Genomic DNA, 21,754 nt, shown 5'->3' on the forward strand with positions numbered 1-21,754 from the left:
AGCTTAAGCATTATTCAAGGCCCAAATCATGTCCTACTCTGCTTTAAATAATAATAAAAAAAACAACCTTGCTAGATCCTACTGTACCCATTAGCTATTGTCAGTGTTTCAAGACCTTTAGACTTGTTGAAAAAGCAGACTATACTTGGTGCTTCCATTTCTTCCCCTCTCTGCCTTTTTCTATTATCATTTTTAGTCTGGCTTCTGATCTCATCATTCAGCTGAAATTGCCCTCTCCAGCAATGACCTTTTCTCTGTTCTTTTCCTTTTTGACCTCTCTTGTCTTTTTGACACCATCTTCTCCTCTGTAATACTTTATGTTTCAGAGGTTTTTCTGTTGGTTCTCCCTCTACTTGTTTGATTACTTCTCAGTCTTTTTTGGGTAGATCTTCATTCATACCATACTCACTAATTTTGACATTATCCCCGGGACTTCTTCCCTTTTCCCTTTATATTCTCTTTTACTAAGTGATTTCATCAGCTTCCATGGGTTTAATTATTAGCTTCATGTAGATTACATATATATGTATATATATATATATGTATATGTATGTATACACACATACACATATACATATATTTGTTGATGTTAAGCTGTTTCAGTCGTGTCTGATTCTTGGTTACCCTATTTGGGGTTTTCTTGGCAATGATACTGGAGTTGATGAGGTATGGGCTCTGGGAGCCCCCTTGAGCTCTCCTTGAGTCCTTGAGGTACAGGCTCTGGGAACCTCCCTTGGACTCTTGATTAAATTGTCTCATTTGATAATGCATTTTCATGAGGCCATAAGCCTTACATGGTGGCTGAGCCCAAATCCTCTGTTACTAGACTTCCCACCCTTGTGCCTATCAAAGTGTTGATCCACCCTTGAACTGGCCTAGCCCACAATTGTTTGTGTGATCCACTCTTGAACTGGCCTAGCCCACCATCTTTTGTGGTCTCCAGGTGGCCTTCCCTGCCCTTAATCACTCATTGAACTCATTAACTCCTTCTGAAGACCCTCTGCAAACTCCTCCCCTAGGCCACCCCTAGATTCCTCATACAACCTTCTGTATATAAGACCCCATCCTGTCTTTATGTTTGTGAGAGTGCCATAGAATGCCATGTGGGTGAGAGCGCCATAGAATGACCTAGCACAGGCTTACTCTGTGCCCAAAACAAGCCAACTTTTAATAAACTTTCCTTTGGCGGAAAGAAGACGAGTCAAATTCATTTGGCAGGACCCGGCGTGTTGGTATTTTGGGGTCTCCAGAGCAACGCTAACCCTCTTTATGGGTAACCTCTTCAGAGTGGTTTGCCATTTCCTTCTCCAGCTCATTTTACAGACGAGGAAACTGCCACCTAGCTTTCCACATATACATACACACATACATATATACACAATATATTTGCATGCATATATGCATGCATATGTATGTGCCGATCTGACCATCTCACCCAACCTCTGCCCACTCAATAAATTCCAGTAACATTTCTTGTAGCATCAAATACAAACTACTCAGTTTGACATTTAAAGCTCTTCAAAGTCTGTCTCCTTCCTACCTTTCTAATGTTCTTGTACTTTACATTGCTCTTCTTCATAGACTAGAAGCTTCAGCCATGAAGCTGACCTACTTGCCAAGTTCCTCACAAACGTCACTAACTGTGTCTTTTCACCAGTTATGTGTTAAGCCTGGAAGACTCTCCCACTTCTTAGAATCCCTGGCTTCTCTTAAAACTAAGAACTAAAACTTAAAACTAAAAACTAAGCTCAAGATCTGCTTCTGTTTCCTGGTCCTGTCCTTCTCCCCACCCCCCCAATAATGCCATCATCTCTAAGGTTACTTTATTTACTTTGTAAGTGTCTTTTGTATGCTTATAGTTTTAACTGTTGTCTTCTTAATTAGAATGTAAATACTTTGAGAGCAGGCTACTTTAGCACAGAACTTGACATATAGTAAGTACTTAATAAATGTTTAGTAGGGATAGCTAGGTGGCACAGTGAGTAGAACACTGGCCCTGGAGTCAGGGGACTTGAGTTCAAATCTAGCCTCATTCACTTAAAACAAAAACTGGCCATGTGGCCTTGGCTATGTCACTTAACCCCAATTTCCCTCCAAAAAAAAGCAAAAAAGCGGGGGGGGGGGAGGCGGCGGCTAGGTGGTGCAGTGAATAGAGCACCAGCCTTGGAGTCAGGAGGACCTGAGTTCAAATGTGGCCTCAGACACGTAACACTTACTAGCGGGTGACCTTGGGCAAGTCACTTAACCCCAATTGCCCTCCAAAAAGCAAAACAAAAACAAAAGATTAATAATGTGCCAGAGAAATAATGTTGGAAATGTAAGTTGGGGTCAGACTGTGGAAAGCCTTGAATGCCAGTGAGAAATGAAAAGTCCTTTAAAGGTTTTTGAGTAAAGACACATGGTTGAAATGTGTTTTAGCAAGAATCATATGACTGTACTGTTCAGAATGGATTGGAAATTGAAATAATTGGCAGAGGAAGACCAAGGAGGCTCTGGTAAACAATCCAGGTGTTTGATTACAAAAGTCTTTAAGTTGGATAATGGAAAGAGAAGGGACGAGACAGTTACAAGGGACACCATCATGGAAATACTGATAGGATTTGGTGATTAGTTGGGTATGGGGAATCAGGGAGAAGATGTCATTAATGACTGGGATTTTGGTGGGGGCAGTGATGGACGTGAAATCAGAAGAATGATTACTCCAAACATCATGAAGGAGGTGGCATTGGAGGTGTGCTTTGAAGGAAGCTGTTGGTTCTGTGAGACAGAGATGAGGCAGGAGGGCTTGTCAGATAAGAAGAACTTCCTGGGCAAAGGTGTGGGGGCAAGAGATGGACTGATATATACAGGGAATAGTTAGCAGGCCAAGTTCATTGGAGTAGTATCACCTTGTGTGGGAAGGGGACTGGAAAGGTGGAAGTCGTATTAAGAATTTAAATCTTAGAGGATTGGACAGTGGATTTGTCCTAGAGGCAGTAGGAAACAATCGAAGATTTTTGAACAGATTTGTGTTTTAGGAATGTAAGTTTGACAGCCATGTAAAAAATGGATTGGGGCAGGGGTGAGGTGGAACCTCAAGAAGCTCTTATAATAGTCCGGGTGAGAGGGACCTGAACTAGGGTTGAGACTGGGTGAGTTAGAGTGGAGATGGATTTAAGAAATGCAGTGGAGATAGAAGTGAAAGAACTGGGAAAAGTGGGGAGGGGAAGGGAATATGCATTTATGTAGCACCTACCTTTATGCCAGGACTGTGCGAAAAATTTTACAAATATTATCTCATTTGAGCCTCACAATAGCCCTGTGGGGCAGGTACTATTATTATCCTCATTTTACAGCTGAGGAAACTGAGACAAGCAGAGGTTAAATGATTTGCCCTGGGTCACACAGCTAGTTAAGTGTCTAAGACCAGATTTGGAATCAAGTTTTCCTCACTCTAGGCCCAGCGCTCTATCCATCACATCATCTAACTGCCTGAAGGCTGATTGACTGTGCAAGGGTAAGGCAGAATCATTTATGATCTCCATGCTGAACTGGAAAAATAGTGGTTCCGTCAATAAAAATAGGGAAGTTTAGAAGAGAGACACTGAGGAAATATAACAAATTCTGTTTTACCCAGTTGGAGTTTTGAGATGCATATGGTATATAACTTGTTTGGAAATGATCGGCAAGTAATTGGTACTGTTGGATTATGATTTATGAGGGAAATTAGGACTGGATATATAAATCTGAGATTCATCAGCAGAGATGATAATTGAACCCCAGGATAGCTGTTGAGGTCACTAAGGGAGAGTGAATAGAGAGAGCCAAGGATGGAAGCCACACTTAGTGAGACGCGGCACAATAAGGAATAATCAGAGAGGTAGAAGAAGCAACAGCAAACAGTGTTATGGAAGTCGAAAGGAATAAAGTGTGTCCAGGAAGAAGGGATGATTGTTAGCATCATGAACTTCAAAGGTCAAGTAGAACGGTTATTTAGAAAGGAACAGTGTACTTTTCAGTTAAGAGATCATTGGCAACCTTAGAGAGGACAAAGGTCAAGTGGTCAGGTTGAAAGCCACATGCCAAGGGATAGAGCAGCGTGGGGGAGGCGAGGGGAATAAGGTTTTGAGGCAGCAAGTATAGGTGATTCTTTTTAGAGTTTGGTTGTTAAGGTTTAAGAAGTCAGGAGGGTCAAAGGAAGGGTTTTTGTTTGTTTTTGTTTTTTAAGGATGTTGGAGAAATGAGCAGGTTTGTAGGTAGCAAAGGATCCCATAAATATTAAAAGACAGAACATGAGAGAAAGGGAATGATTAGATGCTGATAATCATATTTCATGGTAATCCAAAGTTTTATTTTTCCTTAAAAGTTTGTCATGTGCTTAGACTCTAATCTCTCACACTGTAGAAATGTGACAGTAAGAATTATTTTGAAAACACAATACCCCCTCTAATTTAGGTTAATATGGGGAGAATTACAGTTTTAGCATATATAAAGTTTGAGACATAGGATATTTTTAAAGAAATATATTTTTATTCCTTTATTTTATAATATGAATAAAACATAAGTTTGGCATTAGTAAAATGTAGTAATTTTTGGAAAAAAAAATTTCAGTTATATTGCAAAAATATATACCCAGTAGCAAAAAATACAACTACTTTTACCTTTTGAATAAGTGGAGGTTGTTAGACTTGTTCTCCTTGGCCTCAGGGTTACCCTTAAGGAGCATTGATTAGGTGTTGCAAAGAGACATTTAGATTTGATAGAAGGAAAAACTTAATGAACATTAGAGCTATTCCAAACATTAGAGGAACACTACTTAGTTGCATTATAGAGAGGATTCTTGTCTAGGGGTAGATTAGGCAAGATGGTGTCTAAGGTCCCTTCTAATCCTGTGATTCTGTGAAGTCATAAGAATTGAATTGGTGGAATGGAACATTGAAGGAATATTTAATTTTGTTAGCCTTAATCCTTTGCTTTGAGAACACCATTGATTTGAAGCCAGAGACCTCAGAAATGTACAGAAGAAAGAGTTCCAAAATTTTTCATCAGAAAGAATCACCCATGCCACATCTGAATTACTGCAGTTTCCATTAGCAGAATACAAAAAAAGGTTTTAGAGTAAGTTATTTAGTGGATTTAATATGATAAGTAGAGAAGGTATAGGATTGCTAGGTAGTGCAATGAGTAGAGTTCCAGGCCTAGAGTTGGGAAGATTCATCTTCCTGTGTTCAAACGTGACCTCAGACACTTAGTAGCTGTGTGACCTGGGCCAAGTCACTTAGCCATATTTGCCTGTCTCAGTTTCCTCATATGTAAAAATGAACTGGAGAAGGAAATGGCAAATTACTCCAGTATCTTTGTCAAGAAAACCCCAAATAGGGTCCTGAAGAGGCAGACATGACTAAAAAATGACTGAACAGAAACTCTGAGTGATTAATTCTATTGCTTATTCCATATTTTTATTATGTTTATTTCAATTTTAATAACTTTTTCACTGATCTTGTAGCTTCTCCAGGTGTTAATAAACCAATACGAGATGAAGATGCCCTTCATGTTATAAAAGTGGTAAGGATTGCATTTAACTTATTATTTTAAACACATTTTTCCATAGTTCTGTTTCACAAAGAATAGCATTTTGGCATCTTAAGTCTTATCATTGCTTACTTTCAATACACTTATTTTATAGAGAATCCTGGATGTCTTTTGAATTACTTGTTATTGACGATATTTCGTCATTCACTGCATTGTACTCATCATCTTAATTGTCAGATAATATTTTTCTAAATGCCTACTACAAAAATAGTATGGTTATAAGTTTGCTGTAAAAGAATAGTAGAATGGTAACCACAGTATATCCAATGTTGAAGCAAGATTCTTCCAATGGCCTTCTGGTTAATTTGATATTTAGAGATTTGTAGTGAAAATGTGTCTGGGGGTCAATGTTTTATGGAAAATGCATTACCAGTTCAAGTACTGCAGTATATAATGGGCATTTCTGAACAGTTGAAATATTAAATCCCATTTGGGGAATTATTTTTCTCCTCATCACATTAATCATTCTTTAATTTCGAAAATTTAGAGACTGTAATATTTGCCATGTTTCTTTACAGGAATATCAAGAAAATGGTCCACTCTTTTCAGAACTGAAATTTTATCAGAGAGCTGCAAAGCAAGACTGTAGTAAGTAACCTAGCCCAGTAAGCCACTTGTACCTAAGTGCTTGCTCAAGTGAGTATTTGATATTTGGTTATATTGTTTGTGTTTTGGAAAGAGTCTTGTCAAGAGGAGATTTTGTCCCAGGATAACACTGTTGTATTATATCATATGTCATAGGCAGAAAGAGGAGGCCACTCAGTTCTTTCCATGATACATTTAATGGAATATATATATATATTTAAAACCAGAGATGTTTTCTCTGCTTTACTAGGTTGTTGAATCTGGTCCAATTATAGTATACATGTTAGTAAGTGATTAGAATGATGGGCTTATTAGTTGTCTCACAAGACAGTCTTAGTAAGTAGGGCAGAGGAGTAGGTAGGAAAGTAGGAAATGTTTCTCAGATAATGGATTGTTGAGTTTGGACTCAGCATAACCTAGGTTCAGATTTTGCCTCCGGGGTGTTAACTGTGTGACCCTGCACTTATTCTTTTTTTTTTTTATTTAAGCAATCGGGGTTAAGTAACTTGCTCAAGGTTACACGGCCAGTTATTTCTGGGTGTGGTGCTGAGTATCTGAGCCTGGATTTGATCCCCAGGTCATCCCGACACTAGAACTGGTGTTCTTACTTGCTGAGCCACCTGGCCGCCCCTCCTGCACTTACTCTTTATATACTTTGGGCTTTGCCCTAATATTTATCTGTTACTTCTTGCAGTCTGGGTGACAGGAGTTTATTTGTGACTTCAAATTCACTATACTTAGGATATTGTACCATCTTCCTATGTGAAAACTGGAATTAGAGAGGAAAACAAAAGGAATTTTGTTTAGTTTTGGAGAGTGAGGAGAAGCAGAAATGAGATATGCAGTGAGTTAAGTCAGTCATTCAGTCTACCAGCTTTTATTAGGTTCTGGGAATGTGAAAGTCATGCAAAAACGCTGGTGGCTCCTCAGAGGGCCCACCTGCTAATGGGAGAGACATGTCCTTGACTGTGCATTCCCGATAAGTACAATGTAAATGGACAGTAATCTAGGAGGGGAGGTCTTGACTAGAGGGTGGAGTGGGGGAAGAACACTGTGAGAGCCTTGTTGTAGAAGAGGGGTTTGAGCTATCTTAAAGGAAGCCAGGAAGTAGAGCTTAGGGGAGAGAGTCTGAGGGTTTTCAGAAGTTTATGAAAACAATAAGCTTAAACTTGATAGTGATTTTTAAAAAAATTTCATCATCTGGAGTCAGAGGGACCTAGGTTCAGATTTGACTTCTGACACTTTCTACCTGTGTGATTTTGGGTTATTTAATCTTCCTGGGGCTCAGTTTCTTCAGTTTGTTAAATGAAGGAGTTGGATTACATGATATTTGAGGCCCCTTCCTGCTCTAAATCTATAACAAGGTGCTTGGCACATAGTAGGTGCTTCTTAAATGTTTATTGATTGATTGATATTGATTTCCTGATACTGTCAGACCTGATGACTTCTAATGTCCCTTCCAGGACTAAATAAAGACAAAATTGTAGGGGTGTGAATGCCAGATTGATATGATTGACTTTGGGAGGCCAAAATAATTTCACTATCAGCATATGGCGATAGATTTGAGTGGGGGAAGGATAAGGAAGGTATTAAATGGATGGGTTGACATGACAAGCAATCAGCACAAAGCAAAGTTTCTTCATATATGTTCAGGAAAAAACCTGATAGTTTTATAAATAAGGATCAATTCCCACTGCCCCAGAATCCACAACCCCTCCCTCCAAATATTTAAAATCAATTACAATTGATTTTGCATCAGTAGTGCTACCTCATGAGTTAAAAGTAAGGCAAGTGTGGTATGTACATTGGATAAAAAACTCAAATTGGTTTAAAAAATTAAAAATTTAATCAAACTGGGTGGATCCCTGGCATCATGAAGCTTAAGGGAGTTTGACCAGACTGAATTCACATAAGAGAAAAAAAGTGGAATCTTAACTAGAGTATAGCTTTCATTTTCAAATAAAGTAATTATTCAACCTGATTTTTATACTTTGAAGTTCAGAGGGTTCAGTAGCTTGCCTTTTGGAACTTATGAGGAAGGAAAACGTTCTTTACACTATTCTTTAAGAGAAGGAAGGCAAATGTTTTTGCTCTCCACATAGCCCATAGAGGACTTTTTTCCTTCTCCTTGTCAGTCTTGCAACTCACCCCTAGATAAGCCAATGATGGTTGTTACTTTTGTCTTCTGACTAGGATGAAAGATGCAAGTGCCTTTTTCGAGAGCATCGAGGAGAAGTACACTTACAGAATACAAATGTATTTGGGGGGCTAAGTATGTGTATGAATTGTTTTGTTTGTGTGGAATTCATCATTTGAATGCTAAATATTTTCCACACGTTTTGTATTACTAAAATATATTTACAAAAGTTATTGCCTCTTTTTTTGGATGAGATGACCCTGTCTTCTTGAAGATCCCATCAGGGAAGCACAGGCATGCCCAGGAAACCTGGAAGGACTTCAGATAGCCCTGTAGCCTACTGTGTCTCCTGTCTGAGGACCTTCCTACCTATGTACAGAAAGGTTCTTCACCAACAGTTTGGCCACCAAGCACTGTATTTTTTGTCTGTGGCAACAACAAAAAAAATTAATTTTTCTTTTTTTTTAAATTAGTTTCTAATTATTATATTTATTTAATTGGTTTGTTTTTCTATAGATTAATGGTTTTAAGGAAGATTCTGTAGGATAGCCAGATCATTGTCAGATAATTTGTATATGTGAAATATGAATGGTTTTAGAAATGATGCCAACTCTTCATTTTATCGCTTTACAGTCAAAAGATGGATGGCCCTCAAGCAACTTGATTTTTTAGGAATTCCTCAGTTCTGGGGTTCGGGTTTGGCTGAGCACAATGGAAAAAGGTAAAATGGAATCAATCTCTTGTCACTGAGTCATTTTACATGGCCCCAGATTTCATCTTTAGCCCAATCAGCCATTTTTAACTGAAGTCAGTCCTTGTTTTGAGGGTCAGGAAAAGAGAGAATGGATGGTTTTAGCATAGTCTCTACTGAGAAATAAATTAAAGAACTTGTTTGACCTACTCATCATCTATGTATACAAATGACTAGCATTATATTATGGTTTAAATTCAGCATCACACAGTGGTACATATTTACTGTTTTTGCATGTGTATGTGTGTTATGAAGTTCCAGTGACCTAATTTCACCACTATTCTTGTCTATTAAGTCAGAAATATTTGTCTTTCAGTTGTTTGAATAGGTATTTTCATATATCCTCTCTCTTGGCTCTCTCTTTTGTGTCTTTTCTTACAGCTACAGGTTCATGGTTATGGAAAGACTGGGAATGGATTTACAGAAGATCTTTGTCCAGCGAAGCAGGTTTCAAAGGGCAACTGTCCTGCAGTTGGGTGTGCGGATGGTGAGTTGGAGCAGCTTTTTTCATGTGCTACTCAGGATATTTACTTGTTACAAAATACAGATCTTTAGTCTTTGCAGAATTATCAGGGAAGGAAATCTTTCCTGCCCTAGAAATGTCAGTCATTGACGTAGAGGCCACTTTTGTGTAATTGATAACAGTGGGCTCTCTAAGTGACAGAATGTGCTGTGTTTGGCACTACAAACTCAATTAGGCATGGGGTCTACAGCCTGATTTTTTTCCTCACAGCTTTGTTTTTGCATGTCAGAACAAGCCTGCATGGCTGTTAGAATGCTCTCCCTTTTGTCATATGTTTATAACAATGCAAATTACTGCATAAGATAATATTTTATATATTACGCATGTGACGGTATGGGGTTCTATAAAGTTTTTATTGCCATGAGTTTGGGATGAAAGCAATAATTAGTTGTGGCAATGAGTTACACAGACTTTGCCAAACAAGAGGCAATGAAATCTTAATAGCACCCCTGCACACATTTTGTTTATGCCACATATTTGTCTTATCTTGTTTGCTGTTCGTTGGTTCAATTTTTTTCTTCCATTTTAAGTAGAATGAGCCTGATTCTGCTGCCCACAGTGGGACAGGAATGGAAGCTACAGATGAATGCCTTCTGTGACTTTCTGTAGGGAAGGGGAGAATGAATGCACATGGGCAAAGAGCTTTGTTCCTAGCTCCCTGCAGCCTGGTCTGGAGATAGAGCCTTGTCTAGGGAGCTCCTGAGGGCCCTGCTGCAAACGACTCCATCACTGATTGCTCTGGCTCCTTTACTTCCTCCCTCCTTGCTGAGTCATCTGACTTTCTAATCCCCTCAAATAGGAGAATGTTTAAAAAATAAAAACAAAACCTTGCTTTTTTCAGCTGCTGGGCAGTCAGGAGCCATGTATATTGCTGAACCCAGAAAGGAGGCAGAATTGCCTTCCTTTAGGACCTTCTCAAAAATAGAAAACTTTTAAGTAAACATTGGATGATGGGTAATCCCTACTGCTTTGAAAGGGTATGAACTCTAGATGAGGTTCCCCAAAGTATAGGTGATAGATGGTTGTGAAATAGGGTACTTTTTTGTTGTATTTATAGGAAAAGGAACCCCTTTAAGTTTATTTTCAAAAATGTTATTTTGTCCAGGTGAATCCTAAATAGGTGGCAATATAAAGTTATCTGCTTTTTATTTCACAGTTGGATGTGTTGGAATATATACATGAAAATGAATATGTGCATGGTGATATTAAAGCAGCAAATCTACTTTTGGGCTACAGAAATCCCCATCAGGTAAAAACAATATCAAGTTGGGAACTATACTGGCAGCATAGAGGGTCCTAACTTGAGCCCCTTCAAATTAAACTCTAATCCCAAAGAGTTTACAATGTTAAAATAAAGGTAGGCATACAAGGACATATATGATGCTGTCATCATGGAGTATGGGAAAACTTGGAATATGATGAGGAATTAAGCATTAGTACAGTGAAAACTCACTGCCTTGGACAGATTTGTCATATGATTGTACTTAGAATACCAACTGATGTATCTTTAAAGGAATGGAGAAGCTTTTGTGATGCTCAGATATTTAACAGTGTCATGGTTGTACTCCATTTCACTAAATTAACATTCATTTCAGTGTCTTAAAAATGGTTTGTGAATTGAATCCTTTTTTAGTCTTATTTCCTGGGACTGGCTCTTGAAGGAGAGTACATCAGTAATTTTAAGTAGTTGCAAAGGTGATTTACTTATAATTTACTATACGCTCAAGTGGTCCTTCTAAAATCAAGAATTGGTGGTGGTGAAAAACAGAGGGCTCTGTTTCCTATCACAAATGTCCATGGTTAGGGGGAAGTCTGATTTAGTGAAGAATCTAGATTACAGAATGTTTTAAAACCAATCCAGTTTTATTTTACTTTCAACTACACAAGTAACTGTGTCTAGGCTAACAAAGTTTGTGTTAAGTTTTCCTTAGGGAATTTACTTTAATGAGTAGATCAGAATAGTTTGTGCTTCTCTAACATTTAAATATGCTTAACAGTTGGTTTGCTTAGAAATTTCCTCAGGAATTTTGTATGTTTTTAATTTTTAACTTTCTATGAAAAAAAAAGGGCATTGGTAAACAAAGGTAAAGCTAAGTCTACCCCTGTCTGGGTTATAAGAAATTTAGAATTGTGGCATCCTGCTTCCAGCAGTGTTACAGTATATCTGTAGTATTAACTTGCCCAGACTTATTACCCATTATCATGAATTCCTGGAAGTTAGCCATGAATCTTGATATATTTATTTTCATGTCTGTCTTTGCTCATAATTTTCTCCCCAATTGGAAAACTCTTTCTCCTCTTTGTCTATCAAATCTGTCCCATCCTTTAAGGGCCAGCAAAAGTCCCCCTCCCTTCTCCATAGCCTTTCTTGACAATTCTAGGCCATGCTGACCTATCCTTCCTCTAAATTTATATGGCATTTATAATCTCCACTACACACTTTGGGTACAATTCTGTTGTATTGTTGTCCTGATGTTTACATTGCTTCTCTTCTCTTCTCAATTAGAATGAGGCCAGAGACCAGGTCGTCTTGTGTTTTTAGAGTATGTAGCATCAGAAGCACTCAATAAATACTAGTTGTTTTATTGATAAATTTGACTTGGGAAAAACTGCAAGAGTCATTAAATGGTATTGAGCACATTGTTTTCTTTCTGAAGTAATGCATCCTCACCATAGATGGCAGTGTGGTAGGGTGGGAAGAAAGGGAAATAAATATATGTGCCAGGCACTGTGCTAAGCACTTGGCAAATGTTATATCATTTGGTGCTCACAGCAACCCTTCAAGACAGGTGCTATAATCGTCCCTATTTTGTACTTGAGAAAACTGAAGCAAGTAGAGGTTAAGTGACTTGCTCAGAGTTACACACCTAGTATCTCAGTCCAGATTTGAACTCATCTCTCTTACACTTCAGGCCCAGAGCTCTATCCACTGCTCCACTTAACTGCCTTATTCCAGATGTGAATTTTTTTTTATGATAATCCACAAGTACCTGACAGTTTAATATCCATGGCCTGCCTTCATACCACTAGCAAAGTTAAGGAGCTTAAAGTTAGAAAGTTCTTAGTGTTTTGGGAAAAGTAATTGTAGCACCTGACCTGTATCTGGTGGCAACCCGTTAGCTTTAAGATTCCCTGGGATATCAGTGAGGTAGGGTCATAAGCCTCATTAAAGCTGCTTGTTCACCATATGCAAGAGGGAATTCCAGCACAATCCATTTATCAATCACAGTGGCTCGTAAGGCTGAGAGTGGCTGCATGTTTGCAAGACTTTTACATGGTATATGCACTTAAGCCTCATTTTACGATTAAGCATTTTACCACCATGTTTTCTTTATTGAGGACACGTAAAACTAAGTGTCTTGGTAGCAGATACAGCCCCACTTGCATTGGAAAACTCTGAGGCAATTTGTTGTAGGGAATAGCATGTTGGTACAATATTATTTGTATGGGGGACATAGGAGAAAACCTTATTAAGAAGTACTTTAGCATTGCACAAATTTGATTTTATTATAGGTCGAATGATGCCCCCTGTGTACACAGTGGTACATAGTACATCACAGCATGTAACCTGAGAGTCCCATAACAGGGATCTGTAATCTTTGTCCTTCAACCAGCATTTTAACAAGGTTCTGCTATATGTGTTAAATTGAGAAAAGATGCTAGAAATGTTTCTTAAAAAATGATACTTATTTAGGTATTTTAATCATTTTTTTTTTACTAGATTTATATTAACTGAGACTGTCTTTATTGGATTATCCCTTCTACCAGTATGCTTATTTGCAGTATCTTGGTAATATATTCATTTTGAAAGAGAATAATTGCTTGCTATTCACCTGGTATCCACATTTGTTTCACAGAGACTTTTTTTTTATTATTACGTACTGATTTGTCAACTTTATTCATCAATAAAGTTGGTGTGAAATTTCATAATTGTTGAAAATGCCAACTTGGAAAAACAAAACACAGTTGATACCAAAAATTTGATATCAAAAGAAGTTTATTAAGGAGAAATACAGAGTAATTGAACACCTCTGGCCAGAAGTGGACTCTGCCCTTCTTTTGGAAGGAGTGGAGGATACAAAAAGGAAGCAACTTTTATGCCATTAGTTTGGTGCAGACACTCCCTTCAGAGGACTGATTGGTTCATTGTCTTTAGGGCATGCCTTTTCCATTATCATACATTGTCATACATTATTACTAATGAGGCTGTAATTCTAGGCTAGCTGTTTTAGATAATATACATAATACAGGAGGTTATCATTAAGCAAGTGCAGTAATAGCCCTGGAATAGTGACCCCTCACCAGCCTAGCACAGATCTGTCCTTATCTTGGCCTGAGAGTCCCAAGGCTGTTGTTTGCTTTCTAACTGGTCAAACCCACCTGCTGTTGCCAGCTTCTTTTTATTTTACTTCAGTGTAATGGGAACTGGGAATCTGACTTCTCCCAAGTCTGGTCTGCTAACCTTGCTCTTATCAGTAGCCTTCTTTCAGCAGTTTTTGCAGTCCTGTGGAAACTTAACACTTTGCTACCTCTCATATAATGATCTAATGTTCAGCAGTGCCTCAGTCATACTCTATTTTACTAAAATGATTTGGAAGATTCAATTGATTAGAATTGATTGGGAGATCTAATTCATAATACAGAAAGATACATGTTAAGATGATAAGGATTCTTATGGTCTGCCCCATTCAAATGTTTCATTGTATAATTGAGGGACCCAAAATCTAGGTTGGTAAAGTGTCTTGCCCAAAGTCATGCAGTGAGTAGCAGAGCTGACTTTTGAACACTGGTTCTTTTAGTTTGAATACAGTGCTCTTTTTTGTGACATTGCCTCCAAAAACCATTTTATCTTGCTTTCCATGACTAGTTTCTTAGTGATTGTGTTCCAGTGGCCATGAGGGTGAGGTTTACTTATTACTCTGTGTTATATTTTGAGCTCTATGACTCAGTAGATAGAGCATAGAACTTGGAGTCAGGAAAGCCTGAATTCAAATCTTGCTTAATATACTTATGAGCTGTGTGACCCTGGACAAAGTATTTAACTTTTGCCTGCCTCAGTTTCCTCATCTGTAAATCTATAAAAACAATAGCACCTACCTCAGAGTTGTTGTGAGGATCAGATGAGAACATGTAAATTGTTCTGTAACCTTAAAGTGCTATGTAAATGCTGGCTATTATTATTTTTATGTATTAGTTTGTAAAGTGATTTGAAGGTATGTGTGTGGGGTGCTAATTTCATTTTTAAAAGGTAGCCAATAGGGGTGGCCAGGTGGCTCAGTGAATAAGAGCACCAGCTCCAGTGTCGGGATGACCTGGGGATCAAATCTGGGCTCAGATACTTAGCACCACTCCCAGAAATAACTGGCTGTGTAACCTTGAGCAAGTTACTTAACCCCGATTGCTTAAAAAAAAAAAGTAGCCAATTTAAACTGACTTCCTGAGGACTTTTTTTTTGGAAGGGAAAACTAAGAATCATAAGACACAACATAGTAATTATAGAAATTTAGGAGTTACTATCTCTGTTTTAAAAATTAATCTTTTGTGAATCATATTTCTTTATGGTAAGCTTCAGAATCTTGGCCTAATGTAAGACTGTCAGGATTGTTAAATGCGTAACACTGATCCCAAGAAGATAATTTTTTTGGATTTATCTTTTCCAGCTTTTCCTCTCCCCTCCTGACTCTAATATAGAGGAATTGAATTTCTTTTTTTCTGTCCTGCCTTCTGCCCCCCCCTTCCATGCTGTTGTTCATAATAATAACAAAGGCATTTTTTCTGTTGTGCTAGATTGAATTTTTTCAGTGAAATTTTCTCTTTTAAATATTAAAAAGTTAATTTTTTTTTTGCCATAAAACTTGAAAATCTCTAGAATTCTGGGCACAGAAGCTAAAGTAAAAGAGAAAAAAAACCCACTCTTAAATGGTAGTATCAAAAGACTGGACTAATATTGTATGTAGTAAATTTTTTATGGTTAATTATGTTGTATTAGGATTTTCTGAATATAGGTTTCAGGAGAGAGCACATTGTAGTGCCTTAGAGTAAGGAGGTACAGGGTTCAGATCTCACTTCTGACACATACTGGCCCTGCAATCCTGGATAAGATACTAAACCTCTCAGGCCTCTAAGACTACACGACACAGGGTAGAGAAGGTGCTAATCTGCCCTGATAGCCCATCTGTTACAACTGCAGATGCATGATAAACACTTGATCAATGCTTGTATTATCCAGCCATTCACTACACCAGTGAAATCACAGGTCCAATGCATTTTTCCCTCCCTATTGCCAAAGTCAGATTTCACATTTCCTAATTTGAAGGTTTCTATCCTTATAGTTATGCTTCATAGTGCCTAGATTGAGCCATGATAGATCAGTATTTGCCCAATGAATGGGATTATAATTTGTTTAGCTTTTATTAAGTACAGTCTGAAAATACAAGAAACATATGACTTCTTTGGTAGAGCATCATCCATCTCATGGGTGAGAAATAGTGCAGAGTAACCAAAATTCTACAGCAATGTAAATTAGTGGCTTTGGGGCTCATTTCCTTCATTTAATATTTTGGGAATGTAGTACTAGATTATGTTTAAGGTCCCCATTGAGCTCTAAAGTCATGAGACTTTTGATTTGGAATGGTTAGTAGGATACCTGGTACAGATCTATTAAGCAGGTTTAGAGTGATGTTGTACAGTAACAGAAAACTCAAAACAGCATTTTCTAAGGCATTGTCTTTGTTAACTGGGAAGTCCACAAAGTGGGAGGTAAAATCAAGCAAGTTCATTCAGTTCTGTTAAACAAACATTTATTCAACTCATACTCTGAGCCAGTTCCTGTGTGAGGCAATGGGGATACTACACACACAGACAAAAATAGGACTGTTTAGTCCTTGCCCTTAAGAAGCTTAAATTCTATTGCAGGGATGCAACATGAATTTAGATAGAGAGCACGAAGTATTTTGCAGAGGAAAAGAGAGAGAGATAACAACTTTGAGGAATCAACACAGTGTCTGGCATAGGAGGTGGAGCCTGAACTGAGGGCTGAAGAAAGCCAAGAATCCATTTTTAAGAGGCAGAAGTGAAAAATGAAGTGTTCCAAGTATAAGAGATAGTCCGTGCCATGGAAGAGGAAAGATGAAATGAGGAGTTTGAGGAGCCACTATGAGAGCAGTCTGAATGGCATATAGAGGGTCAGAAGGAAAGAAATATGAAATGTCTGAGAAGGGGGAGCAAGACTGAGGAGGGCTTTAAATGCTAGACTGAAGAGTTTATATTTTTTCCTAAGGGTAATAGGGAGCCACAGAATATTTTTGAGCAGGATGACATGGTCACATCTGTCAATGTAAGTTCAGATTCTACATCTAAAGCTATTTGCAAGTTCCAGAAAAATCTTACAGGAAGTTGCTCAGGTTGCTTAATTACTTAACCACCTGTCTGATTATCTTATAGCCAAGAGCTCAGATATTTAAAGTATTACGGGAGCTGGTGCTGGTCTAATGATTCAGAGGTTGTTTATATGGTCTGATTTAAAGAAAATAAGCACTTCTACCCAAAAAGATTTATTCCACCACTGCCTATAATTCATTTCTTTGTTCTAAGACTTTTATTCTAAAATTCAAACTCACCCTAATAAACATTTTAAGTCTTCAGACCTAATTATCAGTGAGTTTACTAGAAGTACCCAGATGACCAGAAAGACCTAGGTTATTTAGAATTCCTGGGGGTGGAGGAGTGGGAGCAGAGGGACAGAAGCTCTGCGAAGAGGGATAAGGGTACATCCTCTGAGGAAAGGGGAGTTTGCTTTGTAACTTTGCTTGGGGTGGGGATGAATGAGGTGGGAATTGGGAAGTCATTTATTCTTTTGCACAAGGCTTCTGTGTAATTAGGTCTCTATCATTTGCATTGTACCATCCTTCATAAAATCAACTCAAGATTGTTTTGAAACTAATTATCCAGTTTATGCCTTACTCAGGGCCAGGAGAAAGAAATAAAATATAATTTCTATAAAAGTTTTTGTAAAAGACTTATGGGCTAAATAAAGTTGGTACTATTTTCTGAAATAAAGTTTTGGATAATTTGTAGATTTCGACTATGTTTTTTCTTGGAGGCTTTTCATGTAGGAACTTTGACTTTGTTGTCTTCTTCTGGTTGTATTTTTTTCTTCTTTTTCACCAAAGTAAGATTCTGTAGTCTGAATTTGTTTATTCATCTTCCCAGCCCAATACTTGATTTTTTTTTCAAATACTTGATTTTTTAACTCCCTGTCAAGGCAGGACTCTGCTTTTGGTGGAGGTGGAGGTGGGTGTACTGTCCCAGGCTTCTGGGGTTTTGCATTAGCCACTGGATCCCCCATCGTCTGTGGGTCCAGAGCACTGGAAACAGCCACTGTTGCCACCACCTCTGCCACCCTGGGGTGGCATGGACTGGACTGCATGCTCCTCCACCCAGGTCCCACAGAACCCCACTGACCTTCCACGCTGTTCTTGGAGTTTATGGGTTGAGATCTGGAAATAGTCACAGCTGCCAGTGATTTAGTCCCTGCCTCATTGTGCCCAGCGCAGCCCATGCCAGGCTGCATTCCATACCCAGCCCAGTGCAATATATCCTTTCTGTGGGTCTTCCAGGCTGTTGGACTGGAGATGTGTTTCACTCTGTCGTTTTGTAGATTCTGCAGCTCTAGAATTTGTTTAGAGTCATTTTTTACAGGTATTTGGAGGAGTTTGGGGGCAAGCTCAGTCAAGTCCCTGCTTTTATTCTGCCATTTTGGCTCCACCCCTCAGCTAAGCTTTTTCAGTCATCAGATCTAGATGATTGATTTCCTCCAAATATGGCAATACAGTAAGAAGAAACTGAGCTGTTGGTCATGACATCTTTAGAAAGCTGTAATAACAAATTGAATATCTGGAGCACTTGACAGCTTTGAAATGGGCAGGTAAGGGGCCGCCACCTTGGAAGGTTTAAGTGGACCCTTGACCACTAGGAAGAAAGATGGACTATCAGTTATTTCTAGCTTCTGGTTTACAAAAACATGTAATAAAGATCTATAATTCTTCTAGTCTGTAGAATTAAAAAGAAACTGATTCATCCCCTTTTTTATGTCGTATTTTTCTTACCCCTCACCTTAATCTCCTGTTCCTGGGCTCTTACTCCGTTTCCTAGTTCACTGAGAGTCACCATACTGAAACTGGAGAGAGAATAATTCAAGGGCAGAGACTGAAAGCATGGAACCGTCTGAAGAGTCCTCTAAGTGATGCAGTTCATAGAGCACTGGACTTGAAGTCTTGAAGCTCAAATCCTGCGTCAGACACTTATTTACCCTTAAATCCTGGACAAGTCACTTGAGGGGAAGGGATGGAAGTGAGTGAGCATAGTAACTATTCTCTGCTAGGCATTGTGCCAACTGCTTTCTATGAATAGTTCTTCTGATCCCTTCAATGATCCTATGAGGTTGATGTTATTATTATCCCCATCTTACAATTGAGGAAACTGAGGTTCAGTGACTTGCCCAGAGTCCCACAGCAGAAGCTAGATTTGAATTCAGGTCTGTGTGGTTTCAGGCTCAGCACTCTGTCCATTGTGCCATTAGCTGCCTCTTTCTATAAAATGGTGATAACAATAGTACCTATTTCACAGCATTGTCGTCAGGATCAAATGAAATAACAAACATAAAGTACTCTGCAAACATTAAAAGGTCTTTAGAAATGCTAGCTGTTATTTTAAAAAAAAAAAATATTTTCCTGTGATGCATACCACTTTCAGGTGTAGGGAACAGAAATAAAACTAAGAATAGTTGATGGGGTGAAAACTTGACATAAAGATAATTTAAAATGTTTGGTCCTACCTATGGTATTAGAGAAAATGGTCCTTTTAGTAAATTATCTACCTCAAATAACAACAAAAACTAGCCCTCCAAATTATATTGTATTATAAGTTTTACAAAATGCTTTCTTTCTAAGCCAAAGAAAAGGTATTTTAGTTACCCAACAGTGCCAGTATTTTATAAGAAATGAGCGATTTACTTTTCATTCAATCTCCACAGTTATTTCTTGAGTGCCCGTTACATTCCACTGGCAAATTTCAGTTCTAACTTCTTTAAGGCTGAGTACTCACATTTGACTGAAAAATTTGCCCAATCTGATCCATTGAGAGCTTGTAGATAATATCTTATTTGGTAGTGATTGGCATTCCTGAATCTCCAATCATGGCCTAGGCCAATGTGCTTGAGCCAAACTAACTCGAGAGAGAAGAGAGCATTGGAAAGGATTCAGAACTTTGAACCCTCAATTTGGAGTTACAGGACCTGAGTGTGACTATTGTTTCTGCCACATATTAATTGTGTGGGCCAGTCACTGAATTTTCCTGGGCTTCAGTTTTGTCATCCAACTGAGAGTTGGATTACATGACCTATAAGGTCTCTTCCAGCCCTAGATTTATGATCCTAAGAATTTTGGAGGTGGTATTAAAGAAACTTGAATAGTTCCCTAGAAGAGGGATATTAAAACTTTTTTTGTATGTACCATGAATCCCTTTGGCAATCTGATGAAGCCTATGACCTCTTCGCAGAATAATGGTTTTTAAAGGACAAAATAGTATATCTAGGATTATAAATTATTGAAATATAGTTATCAAAATATTAAAAAACAATAAAAAAAAAACCCAAGATCACAGATACCAGGTTAAGAAAACCCCTTTAAGGAGTCTAGGTTGTATAAACTAAAGAGTGGTAGCTGGTAACAGCTGCCTGAGAGAAATCCTAGCTTCATGAGCATCAGGGGGCAGTCCGTAAAGAGCTCAGGAGCTGTTCCCAGGACATAGCAGTGAATATTCCCATAAACAGCTCAGATGCTAACAGCTGCATGTTGGTTAAATCCAGCTATATATTTTGTAAACCCTTTAAAATATGTATTTTTACGCAGAAAGTATTCTTACAGTAAAGTCAGATTGAATCAGCAAATATCATTTGTCACCTTCTCTGTTTACATTACTGTGGTAGGTACTTGTAATGCCCATGGACACATCCTATATACAGCTGATTTCCCGGTAAAGTTCAGATTTGCTTTAGACAAAAAGACCAAGGGTTGATATAAACCAGATTGTCCTTCCTGCTGATTTATTCCCATTAAAAGCCCAGGACCCTTTGTGTCTTTTTAAAATCCAACTGGAATTTAAGGGAGATGAGATACTGGAAGTACACTCAGTTCCATAAAAACTGTTTAAAGTGGGGAGGGGAAATGAAACAAATATTTATTAGGTACCTACTATGGGTAGCTAGGTGGCACAGTGAGTAGAGCAGCAGACCTGGAGTCAGGAAGACCAGAGTTCAAAAGTGGCCTCAGATACTTAGTAGCTTTGTGAACCTAGGCAAGTCTCTTAGCCTTGTTTGCCTCAGTTTCCTCATTTGTAAAATTAGCTAGAGAAGGAAATGACAAACCACTAAAGTATCTTTGCCAAGAAAACCCCAAAAAGGGTCACCAAGAGTCAGACATCGTGATAATCCATATACAAATATTATCTCATTTGATCCTCACAGCAACACTTCGAGGTAGGTGCTGTTATTGTCCCTATTTTACAATGAGGCATCTGAGGCAGACAGAGATTAAGTGAATTGCCCAGAGTCAAAACAGTTTAATAAGTGTCTGAGGCCAGATTTAAATTCAGGTCTTCTGACTCCTGGCCCAGTGTTGTATCCACTGAGCCACCAGCTATCTAGGTAATTTTGCCTAATAGCAGATTAGAAATAAAGAATGATCCCCCAAACTTTCTTTAGTAAATGAAGGCAGCCTTGGGGAAGAAGCTCCCCAAATCCTAGGGATTGTAGTGCTTGAAATCACATTAGGGTTTCATCTTTGGTGAAGTATGGTAGTTGGGGAACTGAAGGCATTTTATGGAACCAAATGCAAACATTATCAGGGAAACTGTAAGACTCCCACTGTTCTGATTCAAGGACTTAATTCATTAGACTGAAGTATGCTATAGAGTTGAAGGAACTGTGTGTACTCTTGGTGAATGGTCTAGAAGTGGATTAATCAGTGAACTGATTAAAAAGTTCATGTCTTATTCATGAGAAAATAGTGCGTTGTGTGGGGATGTGTGTGTGTTCGTGTGTTTGTTTTTTAGGTCCTTATTCTCAGGGAATCAAGTATCAAGTCAAGTCAAGAAGGATTAAGTGCCTACTATGTGCATAGGAACTGTG

At 38.4% G+C, this 21,754-nt stretch overlaps 1 protein-coding gene across 4 annotated transcripts in view; it reads left to right on the forward strand.

The window, feature by feature from the left end:
* VRK2 (VRK serine/threonine kinase 2) overlaps positions 1-21,754 on the forward strand; it is a 92,761-nt gene that overhangs the window by 23,071 nt on the left and 47,936 nt on the right. For all 4 annotated transcript variants that reach the window (XM_069071767.1, XM_069071769.1, XM_069071768.1 and 1 more), the window contains 5 exons: positions 5,486-5,544; positions 6,090-6,159; positions 8,927-9,014; positions 9,426-9,531; positions 10,724-10,816. In XM_069071767.1, coding sequence (XP_068927868.1) covers positions 5,486-5,544; positions 6,090-6,159; positions 8,927-9,014; positions 9,426-9,531; positions 10,724-10,816 — 416 coding nt within the window. The remainder of the gene's footprint in view (positions 1-5,485; positions 5,545-6,089; positions 6,160-8,926; positions 9,015-9,425; positions 9,532-10,723; positions 10,817-21,754) is intronic.

Source organism: Petaurus breviceps, unplaced genomic scaffold (genome assembly GCF_028583685.1).
Source record: "Petaurus breviceps papuanus isolate PSGF00001 unplaced genomic scaffold, PetGlider_PUasm1.0 90842, whole genome shotgun sequence".
Classification (NCBI taxonomy): Eukaryota; Metazoa; Chordata; class Mammalia; order Diprotodontia; family Petauridae; genus Petaurus; species Petaurus breviceps.